Source organism: Antennarius striatus, chromosome 14, assembly GCF_040054535.1.
Source record: "Antennarius striatus isolate MH-2024 chromosome 14, ASM4005453v1, whole genome shotgun sequence".
Taxonomy (NCBI): Eukaryota; Metazoa; Chordata; class Actinopteri; order Lophiiformes; family Antennariidae; genus Antennarius; species Antennarius striatus.
In genome coordinates, this window is record NC_090789.1 from 2,663,191 (window position 1) to 2,676,867 (window position 13,677).

Below are 13,677 nucleotides of genomic sequence, written 5' to 3' on the forward strand. Positions count from 1 at the left end.
CGCTTGCCGAGCTAAATATTGCTCCTCTCCTCTCCTCTGCTGAGCTTCTCCTCATTCTTGAAGACAGCTTGAGGAGCAGGTGTTTTGGGCCGCCGGCCAGTCTGCAGGCACATGTGACCCCGACCCATGCCCCCCCACTTACCCCACCCCCCTTTGATACACAGGCGCTGCTAGCCAGACTCCTGTGTAATGAGCCCCATGCTAACACTCCTACAGGATGTTATTGAGTGGAGACGATCGCTGTATGAGCTCATCACTGAAAATAAAGAATTTAAAGCTGATTGTTATTTATTTGTTATTGATTATTTGAGCTCAAGTATGAATTACACAAAAATAAAAACTTGTGTGACATTGCTGATTTATTTTGACCAGTACTTTTTTAAGAGCAGTTTGAATCATAAAATTTAAAAATACATGAAATAACATAATAATGAAGGAGACGGCAAAAAAAGTCCATATCATGAAGAATGTGTGAAATAAGATGTTGGATAAATTTAAAAGAAAACATCCATCTAAATACGGAGTTTGTGTTTGCAGAACAGACTGGTAACGCTAGCGTTGTGATGTTTTTGGGAATTGTCAGGATTTGCCTTATTACACACATACACACACACACACACACACACACACACACACTAACACACTAATTGAAGAATCCTGGTTTTTAATTTCAAACACCATGAGTCACCTTGCTGGCATTTCCTTTCGGTTTGTGGGTTTTCTGCTGACCGTGACATCATTGTTGTTGACAATCCGTGCTGTCATTTATGTGTCTGTGTGTGTGTGTGTGTTTGTGAAGGGTTGTCTAAAGCACTTAGGCACTCATCCTCCTGACCTCTCTTCCGTTCAGTCGGATCCGTGTCCTAACGGGGTGTCGGGTTTTCCATTGGTTTCTCCTGCAGCTTCCTGTGGGGGTTTGGGATCTGCAGTGTGAGCATAGGGAACGTGTTCTGACCCTAAACCAGCTGTAGAACCCGGACCTGAGAAACCAGACGTCATTAAATAAAAGTAGAAGAAGAATTTCCTTGTTTTAACCAGAGAAGCTTCAGCCTGTTTGACACGGGCTTATTGATCTTTAAATATCAATCAATATCCTGCTTAAGAGTTGACACAACATTGATCACGAGGTTTACACAACCTTTGACATACAGACATACAACTAACCAGAACTCTTCTCCTGTTCTTTCAGATATTTCCAGGATCGCCTATTACACAGGTGAGTAATGGACTCGAAAGGGAAACAGGGTACACCCTGGGTGAGACGCCGGCTCGTTGTATTTAAATACTGCTCTTGGTTTTAAGGAAAATATTTTGTGGAGTGCAAAAACAACTAAAAAATGGAAAAATATATTAGAAGGCAAGCGCAGGAAACTTCAAAAGAGCTGAAGCGTGATGACACACACACACACACACACACACACACACGCACACACACACTGGCTTGTCAGTCAGAATGTGTGACTAACATTAATATTCACACTCTCAGCCCCTGAAACAGAATCGTTTCCTTGAAGCGGGTTGGACCCGAGGCCGTTTGTGTTTCATGTCGTCATTCATCTTCAGCCGCCGTCTGAAAAGTTACCCCCACAAATAAATCACAAACACCCGCCTGCATGAGTCAGCGTGGCGTCCTGTGAACGTTAGACAACACAGGCCGGGTGAACTGGTGAGTCTAAATTGACTGTAGGCGTGACTCGTGAAGGTGGAAGCTTGTCTCCTCCTTCTGGTACCTCAGTGGAGTGTAGAATGTGGCGTCTCTCCCTGTCCCCCCCTCCCACAGAGACATGTCTGAGTCCTTTTAGCTGTTAAATCATTTCAGACACACAAAAACAAGCAGCTGTGACCAAAAGCTGCTTCCTGTTCTTCTTTGTTCTGCAGCTTCGGCTTGTTGAACGTTTCCCAGCAGCAGCGTGACAGGAAAAAGAAATCCACAAATCAGTAATTATTGACCAGAGTATTAATAAAATCCACCAGATCATTGATTTGATCGTTAACTTGACCCTGTTAAACGATCACATGACTGCGACACAGGAAGTAGAAGACGTGAGGATCAGAAACGGTCTTTAGTATTCCTGTAAGTAGACGTTTGTCGCGATGTCATCGTCCATGAAAATCGGTGTGAAAAGTCTTAAACAACTGTGATTTCAAATTTCTATAAGCAAGATGCAATCATTACGTTTCTCTGCATCTCTGAGTTTTAATTTCCCTCCCCAGCAAAATTAATTTATTGTCCATAATCACAGTGAGATGGAGAAGGAGTCACTTTGGCTTCAGTCCCAAAAGAGGGCTTCCCATTCATAGGAACATCCGGCCCTCTGACAAAAGGCTTTCAATGTTACACACACACACACACACATACATACACACACACACACCGCTCGAACCCCCTCCTCCTCCCAGATTTTCATAACAATGGCCAATGTCTCAATTAGAGCACAAATCATAGGAAGCGTACGCGTACACACACACACACACACACACACACACACACACACACACACACACACACACACACACACACACGAATGACAGGTCTTCTGTGTTCTGTTTGGACCGGCGTTCTTAGAACCTAGAGGTTGTGTTCATACAGGAGTGGGCGGGGCTTCAGATTAGCATATTAATAGTCTTTAGCTCCTCCCCTCTCTCCCTCTGCTGTTTCCTCTCATTCATTCTGTCTCCGACCGTCCGATCAGCTCATCCAGTTGGACGTTAGCTTTTTTTTTTAGCTCCTGCTGCTTTCTCACCATCATTTTGACTTCAGCCAGCGAAATCACCCAGAATCCTCCCCTGTCTTCTCGACTCTTCCACGGCAACGGTGTAACTATGGAGTTCAGGCATGGGGCAGAGTTTTGGCAAACAGTGTGTGATCACCGCCGAGGGGCCGCCGAGGAGTCGCTCAGGAGAGGAGCGCAGGAGGAAGAGCGAGGATGAAGCTGACTTGTGCATCACCGGCGTGTTTAACGGGAGACGAGTGAGAAGGAAAGACTGAATCAGAAAGAAAGGATGGGATTGTTTTTACGCTTTTATTCCAGAGGAGTTCTTCAAACCGCACTCAGAGTCAGCAGACCGGAAAATTGCACCTTGTGGGGATCACTTACCCCCCTGGAAGCGACTGTGGGCTGACAAAGCTGTTGACAATAGACTTCTAACTCTGTGTGTGTGTGTGCGTGTGTGTGTGCGCGCGCGCGCCCTTGAGTTTTTGTCCGGACTTTGCTGTGTGTGTGTGTGTGTGTGTGTGTGTGTGTGTTCGTATAACTTACGCACCATAAGTGAACCGCGGGTGAGCGATGCGCGGTTGCGAGACTTCTAGCTGTCTGTCCGTCCTTGGCAAACACAGGGAGGGACGGACATGCGTTTCCATGGCGATGGGAGGCTGTAGCCCCTTCCCCATGTGCTGGGACAGAGGTATGAATGAAATCCTAACACACACACACACACACTAACACACACACACACATAGAAGCGTGTAGCCCCTCCGGAGTGTGACATCTGATTCCATGGGAACCAACTAGAAGTGTGTGTAAAAGGAATGACTGGAGGAAGATGGAAGTGTATTTGGTGTGTATTGTGTGTGTGTGTGTGTGTGTGTGTGTGTGTGTGTGTGTGTGTGTGTGTGTGAATATTTGTGTGTATCTGTGCTCTTCATCTCGTTCTCTCTCCAGCGTTATTACCTGCTCGGTTTTCCTTTTTAACGGGAGGGGGAGAAAGGGCATGCAGAGAAAAAGAGAATGAAGTATTACAACACACACACACACACACACACACACACACACACACACACACACCTAAAGGATCTCGTTCTTTTGGGCATTGTCAGATCAAGCTGCGGTGAAATTCCAGGATGTGTTTCAATGTCGTGGCTTCACATTCAGGAAAAACGTCAGTCTGGTGGGGGGTTGGGGGGGGGGGTCTGTGTGTGTGTGTGTGTGGGGGTTAGGAGGGGGGGGCATTGTCTCCTTTGTATAGTAGTTTCAGGTGTCTTGACGTCTTCTTTCTCTCTCTGGTGTCTTATTGTTTACTCCACAAAGTTTATTCCAAGTAGAACAAAAGCAGGATTTAAATCCACACTTTGAGCAGCAGATCTGTGACGTCTTTTTTTTTTTCCTTTTCCTTCATCACTTCTTCAGAATTCTCCTCCTCTTTTCATTCCGTTCTTCCTTCTTCTTCTCTCATCCCCTCTGCTCTCGTCTTCCCCCGCCCAGAATATGACAGACACCTAGCGGCGGCGGTGTCAGCGCGGAAAACCATGGCGACGGCCTACCTGGACCCCAACCTGAACCACGCCTTCCTGGGGGGCGCCGCCTCCAGGCTGAGTGCGGGGGGGTCGGACCGGACTGCGGCCGGTTCGGTGGACAGGGTTCTGAAAGTCTTCCATCACTTCGAGATCAACACCGAACACAGCTGCTGGTCGTCCAACATCAGATACGGAGACGCCACCGATGTCAGGGTGAGGACACACACACACACACACACACACACACACACACACACACACACACACACACACACTAATCAAGCCGTCTCCTCACGCCTTTCAGGGGATCATCCAGAAGATTCTGGACATCCACAAAGTGCGCTGGACGTCTTGTTTCGGCCTCCGCCTCAGTAACGGCGCAGCCAGGGACCAGGTGCACTGGCTCCACCCAGATATGGGCGTGTCCCACGTCAGAGAGACCTACGATCAGGCGCGACCCAACGAGGAGTGGAGGTGAGAAGAGAAATGGGAACCAGCGGCAAAAAGATCATCGGGATTTGAAGAACTCTGAGGTCACGTCACAAACTAGCCGCTAACCGGCTAGCTTTAGCCATCTGCCCGACTGGGAGCGTGTGTGTCCAGCAGTTTAGATGCTAATGCTCTTGTATATATTAGCTTCAATGTGGCGCTAATGCTATTGTGAGACGGAGACCTTCTGCACGGCGGTCGTAAAGAGAGACAGAAGCAGATGTCTGCTTTGTCGGACAAAATCAACAACTCTTCTTCCTCTCTTTGTCTCCATTTATCTTTCAGTCTGTCCTCTCATTTGCTCTCCTTCACATCCGTTTAGTTCTTTGACTCATTCGACTCTGTTTTTTCCCTGTTTGATTGGTTTAACGTCTTAAATTGACTTCTTTCTTTATCTTTCTCCAGGTATGAGTTGAGGATCCGGTATCTTCCCAAAGGCTTCATGCAGCAGTTTACGGATGACAAACCGACGCTCAACTACTTCTACCACCAGGTGTGGACACGCAAATAAACACATACATGGGGGCACGGAAACACGTGTCCTTCGCCTGCCAGCAGTGAGACGGAATGAATGAAGCTTTCAGCTCGCGACAGGAGCTCGTTTGTGTTCGGTGCGCTCCGACCGGAGGGAAACACGAGGTCCGACCTGCAGAGAGGCTGCAGGAAGATGGAGAGACGCACAAATTACACAAAACATCTGCGTCACCATTTTCTTGCTATGTGTGTTCACACACACATCGATCAGAGTTTCTAGAGTTTCTATGTAGGAGCCGACAGGATGAAGTTTGTGGATGCTTGTGTTCTCAAATACAGCTCAGATCAGATTTTTGTTGTTGTTTGTCAGTATAAAACATGAAGGAAAATGTTCCCGTGTTCGTGTTTCGTCCTCCAGGTGAAGAACGACTACATGACGGAGATCGGGGATCAGGTGGAGCAAGACGTCGCCCTCAAACTGGGCTGTTTAGAAATCAGGTAGGAACAGTTGTTCAGCGAAGCCACCAAACAAAACATGTCGGTCTAATAAGGTCAGGTTTTTTCTGGTTGGTTCGACCTTTTCTTCTACCCTGAGATCACCCCGACTCGACTCGCAGTGAATGGATCTGCTTGTGTTTGACTTCCAGGAGGTTCTTCAAAGAGATGCGAGGAAACGCTCTGGACAAGAAATCCAACTACGAGCTGCTGGAGTGGGTATTTTCTTCTCTGTCTGTCCTCTAACTGGAAATATGTTTTGTAACCTGGCAGAAACAACAAAGGATCTCTAACACTTTTTCCCCTGAAGAGTTTCCTATCTCGGTTCCTAGAAGTCTGCATAAGTGGAAAAACGTTTGTTTGAAGCGTTTGGAGAAATATTCAATATTGATGATCGTTTGATGTCCCTTTTTACAACCCTAAAGGGGGCTGTAGGGTTATCCTTATTAAACATCAGAGTAGTTTTTCCACTGCTGGCCACATCTAGAAGTTTCCCAGTATCCCGGTGCAGGACGCTAACGGGCCCCGGGTCCTAACAAGGCGGTGTTCTAACGCGGCCTGACTGTAAAGAGCCGTCCTTTCTCTCTGCTCATCACTCTAATGCACTCTCCAATTAACCAGGAAGAATTTCTCTCCGGCTTCTCTTTTGTCGGTTTTGTTGGCCTGATTCCACTTTGTCTGTTCTCCATCTCGCCGTCGCTAACGGACACGTCACGAGGGAATTTTAAACCAATAAGGGCAGGAGAGGAGTGCTTTGGACTCCTTCACTGACCATTTTTACAACTTTTGCGTTTGAACGCCCAACCCTGTTTCACGCTACATAGTAAGAGTAATAAAGCTCCAATGATAAGAGATGGATATCAGAGGAATATGATGATGTAATCCTCAGTAATCTACTGAGTACTCTCCTCCTCCTCCTCTTCTTCTCCAGAGGATTTTGAGTCATTAGCAGCTTCCTGTTTCTGCACGTCTTTCTTTGTCTCTTTGAACTCACTTTCTGTTTTCCCTCCGCGTCGTCTCTCAGGAAAAGATGAGTAGCGCTGCGTCGTCGCCTCTTAGTCATTGAGTTGTGTGTCTGTTTTCAGTTGTGTGTCCTTAGCTTTGCTGGGGGGTAAAAAAAAGATTTGCTTGTATCAGATAAAGTCATTAGTTCTCGTCATTAACATACTTCAGGGTCATCTGAACTTATTTGTGTGTGTTTCCGTCTCTCTTCCCAGGAAAGATGTTGGCTTGAGGCGATTTTTCCCAAAGGACCTGTTGGATTCAGTCAAGGTGAGAACGACGAGTCGGTTTAACCTGAAAATGATTGAAACACATCCAACAGGGGGCGCTCTGATCGGATCTCTGATGTCTGGTTAGCGTGTGGCGTCACTCTCTCGTGTGTGTGTGTGTGTGTGTGTGTGTGTGTGTGTGTGTGTGCGTGATGGTTGGGGTTCTCTTGCATAACAAACAGCTTCTGCGAGCGATAAATTTACGGCACGCGTTTATGGGGAGGGTCCCAGCGTGGGGGTGTGTGTGTATGTTAAGGCCCAGTGACCCGAAAGGGGGTTTGGATGTCAGCAGACAGATGCTCTGAAAGTGTGTGTGTGTGCGTGTGTGTGTGTGTGTGTGTGTGTGTGTGTGTGAGTGACCCTCAGGTCATGGTTAAACCCACTTTTTCTTTCCAACAATAAAGAGGGAGGGAGCGGCCTCAATGAGGATCTCTTTCTTGACCCCCCCACATATGTCTGAGCTTTTTCAGCTGCCCTGCTACTCTTTTCTACTCTATTCTTGAATTTGATTGGCTGATCGATTTGCGAACGCCGCCACGCGTTTAAGTTTTAGTTTTAAAGATCGATCCCAGGCGGAATCGATTAGACGGAGTGTGTCGTCCCCGTCTATCAGCGTTCCATGTGCTTCCTGATTTTATACGTTGGGAGGTGAAAAACGGTTTTCCCCGGCGATAAACGTCCGACGCATCTGGAGATGTGTGTCGGAGGGAGAGACGGAGCGCAGCTGTCACTCACGTCTCCGCCGCTCGCTCTGGTGAAAGAGCGGTAGACGTTTAATGGGATTATTCTTTCTCAATGCACTCTACACGCACACACACACGCTTGCCCCGGCGGCAGATGGCGGCGGTAATAAACGCTGACTGATGTGAGAGCGTCATACAGAGCGGAGGCTGTCCGTTCGTATTGGGGGGAGCCAGGCAGCAGCTCTGCTAGCACTGACATTTAGCGCTGACCTTTAGCGGTGTGGAGATCACAGTCTGGACAAACGGGGATTTTAATTTAGGAGAATAAAATAGAATAAAAGACAAACTGATTCATATTTACTGAAGGACTATTGGAGAAGTCAATGTTTATTTACTGTCTGGTTTCTGATTTATATTTTCTGTCTTTCTTCCTGTCTTCTCTCTCTCTGTCTCTCTCTCTGAAATCTCTTCCATCTTGTAGTTTTGTTGGACCGTTAATCGTTATCACACCAGAAAAACTGCAGAATTAAACCGATAAAAAACCTCAGTGAAACTTTATTAAACGCCGTCAGACGGGTCATTTATTCTGTGCAGCCTGACGTTAAAGTGATGAAGAGCTCGACATTAAAGTGATGAAGAGCTCTTCTGTAAATCCTCTCCTGCTTCCTTTAAGCTTCTTTCTAATCTTTCTCTTAATCTATACGCGGAGACCAATTTGTTTGTTTTTTTTACGTCGTGTCCTGTCTGGACGGACGCAGGATGTCAGCTGGATGGAACACATTTACATCTCTATACGTCTAAACATCCGTCACGCTCCCCTTTATAGGAAGGGAATAAAAGGGTCTAAAGGTCATTTGTTGGTCTCAGTGTTTTTAGATATACATCAGATGAAGAGGATTATGCGTGACTGTGTGTGTGTGTGTGTGTGTGTATTTGTGGGGGTGTGAGGTATGGAGCAGATTGTAAACGACAGAATAATATCTGTGGATGGACTCTCCTCTCCTTCAGTCACTTCGCCATCTGTTCTATAGAGTGATGGTGATGCCAGCAGGGAAACACAAAAGCGCAGCATTCATTAAACATAATGTGATGTAAGTTCCACCATAGACAGACTGGTATTGACCCTATCGGTGGGTCTTTGTTACGATATTGATCCGAGCTCGGAGCGCTCCCTGAATGAAGTGCTGAGGTGCGTTTGATCGTCCTGTTTAACCGATCAGTGTCACACACGTCCCATCCCCTCGTCATTTTGTAAGTGATGAGCTATTAATCATGAGTTCTCCTCCTTTTCCCGGCCTGTTCTCTCCCCCCCCCCTCCAGGCTAAAACTCTCCGGAAATTGATCCAGCAGACGTTTAAGCAGGTGGCCAACCTGAACGACGAGCAGTGCATCCTCAAGTTCCTGGAGATCCTCGCTCCCATCTACCGATACGACAAGGAGTGCTTCAAGTGTGCCCTCGGGGTGGGTTCCTATTCCCTCGATTGGCGTTGTTAGGCCGACCCCTGTTTGTCATTGGAGGTACTGCAGGTTTCTCTTCTAACCTGTGTCTCCTCTCCCAACAGTCCAGCTGGGTGATCCAGGTGGAGCTGGCCATCGGACCGGAGGAAGGGATCAGCTACCTCACCGACAAAGGATCCACGGTGAGCCCTGTCCCACACCTCCTGCAAGATTTTTTTTTACATTTTTTTATTTTAAATCAAGTTAATTCGTTCTCCTCTCTTCCTGTGTTTCTTGTTCCGTCTCAAGCCGACCCATCTAGCGAACTTCAACCAGGTTCAGTCCATCCAGTACTCGGCTATGGAGGAGAAGGAACGGAAAGGGATGCTACAGCTCAATGTGGCCAGAGCCGCTGAGGTGAAAACCCTCTGCTGTTTGAGTGGAGCTCCATTGCTCAAGAGAACAGTCATGATTAGCGTCTGTTGATCAGTTGATGGACGTAGCGTTAGCAGCGTTAGCATCGGCTGCTGTGCAGGTGGATTCTGTCTGTTTAGAGGCTCTTACAGCGTTGGATTTTAAACAGTCATCTGTCTGTCTGTTCAGCCGCTCACCGTCACCACGGCGTCGCTGACCATGGCCGAGAACTTGGCCGACTTGATTGACGGCTATTGTCGTCTCGTCTCCATGGAGACGCATTCCTTCATCATCAGAGTACAGAAAGGTAAATGTGATGCTAAAGTGTATTTTTTTGTCAGCTCATGTAACTTTAATAATCCTGTAAATTGTGTGAGTTGTACAATGTTAACAATCCTGTCGATGTGTGTGTTTTTCCTCTAGAGGGCGAGAGAGCGCTGCCTTCCATCCCAAAGTAAGCATCTCTTTCTTTTTTTTTTAAAAATTTATTCTGGCATTACTTGCGTCTTGTGCTGGAAAGACTTCCAGTGGTCATCAGAAAGGGAAAAAATGTAAGAATAATTTAAGTATTATTTCAGGGCAATAGTGATTGTATGAGGGTTAGCTTTCTGTCTTATTTCCTCCCAAATGACCCTTTTTTTATCAGCTATTTCTCCTCCATGTTTGCATCTGGAATCAAACGCCACCATTTAGTTTATTTCTGGGAATTTCAACTCAACTTTTTTTTTTCTCCTCCTCTTTCCCTCCGTCTCTGCTCAAATAAGGAGATAAATTCAAGAGCCAAATATTCTCCACTTTGGGTTTTTAAACACTTAGGTTGTCTCCTCCTCTTTCTCTTTGCTCTCTGCTGATCTCTTCTCCTCTCCGTCTGTTGTGGTCTGTGGTGTAAAAAGCTGAAGCAGAGCTCAGATGACAGACGGGGTTGGCGGCGGCGTAGCGCCCCTTGAAGCCGAGTTTATTCCAGTTTTCGCAGATTTAAGAGTCACTGGTGTGTTGATGTTGCTCTGATTTCACTTCATTGTGTTGCAATTGTAATGTCTGATTATTATTAAATGCTTTGTCCGTTGTGTGACTGTTTTCTCATGTGGTTGTGTCCTCCCCTCCAGAGTGTCAAACAACGAGAAGAAGTCTGAGGCGTTCAGAAGTGGAGTCAGAGCGATCTCCGTCTCAGGTGAGCTAGAAACCCGTCGCCCGAGGAGTCGTTCTCTCCGTTTCCTGTCACATCTGTTTGTTTTTTTTATCCTCGTATTGTTTCTCCCTCCGTTGGGACTCCTTCTATTTCTCCCTCTCCCTCTTCACTTTGCTGTTTGTGTTTTTCTCTCCTGGTCTTCTTTACCTCCTGATTGGCTGAAGACTTGGGGTTATCAACGCCTCCTAAGCCAACCAGGGAGCTGCGTTTCCTCCTCCCCTTCGCCTTCTGTTCAGACCCGCCTCCTAACGGTATCCTCTGCTCTCATTGGAGCATTAGCGGAGGGGCGCGTCCACAGGATTGTGACGTGGCAAAATTAAAACATGCTTAATATTTTGTTTCATTTTTAAAAGCTCCAGATTTTTGGCGTGAAGGAAATTTAAAAAAATTTAATTTCTGTGCTGCATCACAATCTTACTTTTTAAAACTCATCAACTAATCAAATTTGCCTCCGATTGTTTGACTAATTCAGTTTTTTGCAGACGTGTCCAAACACACACACACACGTTTAAAAACAACAAATTATCCTCTAGAAATAAAATAGATTATTAATTGGCTGCTAACTGTTAGTTCATCTTTGTCAAATAATCACTCAAAAATCTCAACATTTTGACCCGGACGGAGGCTATCGGATTAGCCTAGCCCAGCAGAGTTGCTATGGAGTGGGAATGTTGCATCAGAAACCATGGTAACCACTGTTAGCGCTAGGCTAATCCCATATGTTTACGATCCAAGCGTGAAAAGAATGATGTTGCTGTTCTTTGAAGCGCCGGGTGCGTTTCCCTTCCTTCTTTGGTTTCTTGACCTTCAGTCCAGTCCCTCGTCTGAATTGTAGGAAGTCTGAACCTTTTAAACCTTCACATAAACTGACTCCGTTTTGCTTTTGGTGACCAGAGATCTAAACGTCACCTCTCATCGCTCAACCGGAGCTCAAACCCTTTGTTGCATCAACTTTTGTGTTTGAAGTGCATAAATCCTCTTTCCTGAACACGTGTGTTTGGATCTTGGCTAATGTTTCCCGTGTTGTTTCCAGGCTTTAACGGTTTAACTGCTTTCTTTTCTCTCTCCCTCTCTCTCTCTCCCGCCGTTCTCTCGCTCCGTGTTCTCCTCCTCCTCTTATCCCATTTCCTGCATGCTCTCCTGGACCCTGCAGAGGATCTTAGTGGGGATGGTAACGTTGGATTCTTAATCTCTTTTTTTTTTACTGTCCTTCTAGCCGTCGATCCTCCAACATGCAGCAGCCTCCTGGGAAGGGGTAGCGTGTGTGTGTGTGTGCGTGTGTGTGTGTGTGGGTTGATGTATGTGCATGCATTCCTACAGCATGGACAAGGGCAATGTGTGTGTGTGTATAACATGTACAACACAACAAACTAGACAAGCCTTTATGAGACTAAAAACATAAATTCACAACTCAAACTTTTAACAGCTTTAAGAATTGAACTGTTTTTGGAGAGATTTTAATTTTAGCAGGTTTTGGGTTTTTTTTTTTTCTCATTGGTTCAAACCTCATTTTGTTTTCAAACAAAAGAACAACACAAAACTACAGAATATGGAAATGTAGTGAAAGCAATCCTCTCTTTTTCTCTCTCCTTCACACACGTGTACATCCATGCACACACACAGTAGAACAGGGAGAGGTTTTCTGGACTCGAGAGTTGGTGCATTCCTGGCTATAACGGGCTAACTACATCTCACACACACACACACACACACACACACACACACACACACACACACACACACACACACACACACACACACACACACACACACACACACACACACACACACACACACACACACACACACACACGCATGCACACGCTTGAGTTAGACCAGTCAAACCACTCAGGGGCAGATAAACAGCAGTAAAGGAACTAGTTCTCTTTTAGGAACTAGTTTTAGAACTAAAGAAAGAAAGAAAGAAACTTGGAAAAGCTGCAACAACAAAAAAATTAGGTATGTCAGTAACTCAGTTACGCTCTTTACGGTTATAATAATAGATCAATTTTGACAAATCAACATTTTTCTTGAGGCGCTGGATGAAAAGAAAACCTCCCCTGCTTTTATCCCAGTGAGATAGCTTAGCATGTGGAAACAGATCTTCAGAGACGCTCGATCGAGATGAATTTGTTGTCTCATTCGACTCTGGCAAAAAAAAAAGAAAATTCTCCAAAGGAGTTCAAGCCTCGGCTTTTATCTCCCTCCATCTTCATCTGTGATTACTTCATCCTGCCTGACTCCCACAGCCGAATCTGTTACTCTGAGCGCTTCTTTTAGAGATCCGTCCCTTGAGGAAAGTTGAGGAAGGCGTTGCGGGACGCGCTCCCGCGGAGCCGGATGAGCGGTGGGCAGCGCCGTGAGGGCAGCGCCGTGAGGGCAGCGCTGCTCACGACAGCAGATGTTTGGCTCGTCCTCCAACAGCTGAGTCGGCGCGACCGTTTTATTTTAAACACAACCATCTGGTCGGGGTTGGAACCCATCGCTGCTGCTCCTCGCTCCGATTGTCACGTCTGCTTACGTGACAGCCAGACGCTCCTCTCTCTCTTTCTCTCTCTCTCTCTCTCTCTCTCTCTCTCTCTCTCTCTCTCTCTCTCTCTCTCTCTCTCTCTCTCTGGTTCTTCTTCTTTTTCTGTTTTCCATTTTCTTCAACTCTCTCTTCTCTCTCTTTCTCCTCTCCTCCACCACAGATACTCCCTGCAGCCAGCTGCTCTCACACAGATATGCAGAACACATGCTCAGCTGACACTCCACCAAGTGTGTGTGTGTGTGTGTGTGATGTGTGTGTGCGCGTGTGTGTGCGTGCAGATAGAGAGAGAGGAGCTACGTGGGTGCTGCTTTGTCCAGGAGTTGTCGCAGAGTTAGCTCCACGTTTTCTGCCTTTTAGTTTCTTCTCTTTGCATTCGGTGACCCTTCAGGCTTTAGTCGCTGCACGGTAACTGGAACGCATGTGTGATTTATCCCATCGTGTGTGTGTGTGTGTGTGTGTGT

At 46.5% G+C, this 13,677-nt stretch overlaps 1 protein-coding gene across 5 annotated transcripts in view; it reads left to right on the top strand.

The window, feature by feature from the left end:
* Positions 1 to 13,677, top strand: part of LOC137607705 (focal adhesion kinase 1-like) — a 31,854-nt gene that overhangs the window by 7,741 nt on the left and 10,436 nt on the right. For 3 of the 5 annotated variants that reach the window (XR_011038028.1, XM_068333629.1, XM_068333631.1), the window contains exons 2-15: positions 1,190 to 1,216; positions 4,203 to 4,447; positions 4,539 to 4,708; positions 5,129 to 5,216; positions 5,616 to 5,695; positions 5,845 to 5,907; positions 6,910 to 6,964; positions 8,967 to 9,107; positions 9,209 to 9,286; positions 9,393 to 9,500; positions 9,687 to 9,804; positions 9,921 to 9,951; positions 10,604 to 10,668; positions 11,840 to 11,857. Coding sequence is in view for 4 of the 5 variants with exons in the window: in XM_068333629.1 (XP_068189730.1) it covers positions 4,247 to 4,447; positions 4,539 to 4,708; positions 5,129 to 5,216; positions 5,616 to 5,695; positions 5,845 to 5,907; positions 6,910 to 6,964; positions 8,967 to 9,107; positions 9,209 to 9,286; positions 9,393 to 9,500; positions 9,687 to 9,804; positions 9,921 to 9,951; positions 10,604 to 10,668; positions 11,840 to 11,857 (1,216 nt within the window). In the remaining variant the exon portion in view is untranslated. The remainder of the gene's footprint in view (positions 1 to 1,189; positions 1,217 to 4,202; positions 4,448 to 4,538; positions 4,709 to 5,128; positions 5,217 to 5,615; positions 5,696 to 5,844; positions 5,908 to 6,909; positions 6,965 to 8,966; positions 9,108 to 9,208; positions 9,287 to 9,392; positions 9,501 to 9,686; positions 9,805 to 9,920; positions 9,952 to 10,603; positions 10,669 to 11,839; positions 11,858 to 13,677) is intronic. The other 2 variants (XM_068333630.1, XM_068333632.1) reach the window with 1 other exon arrangement.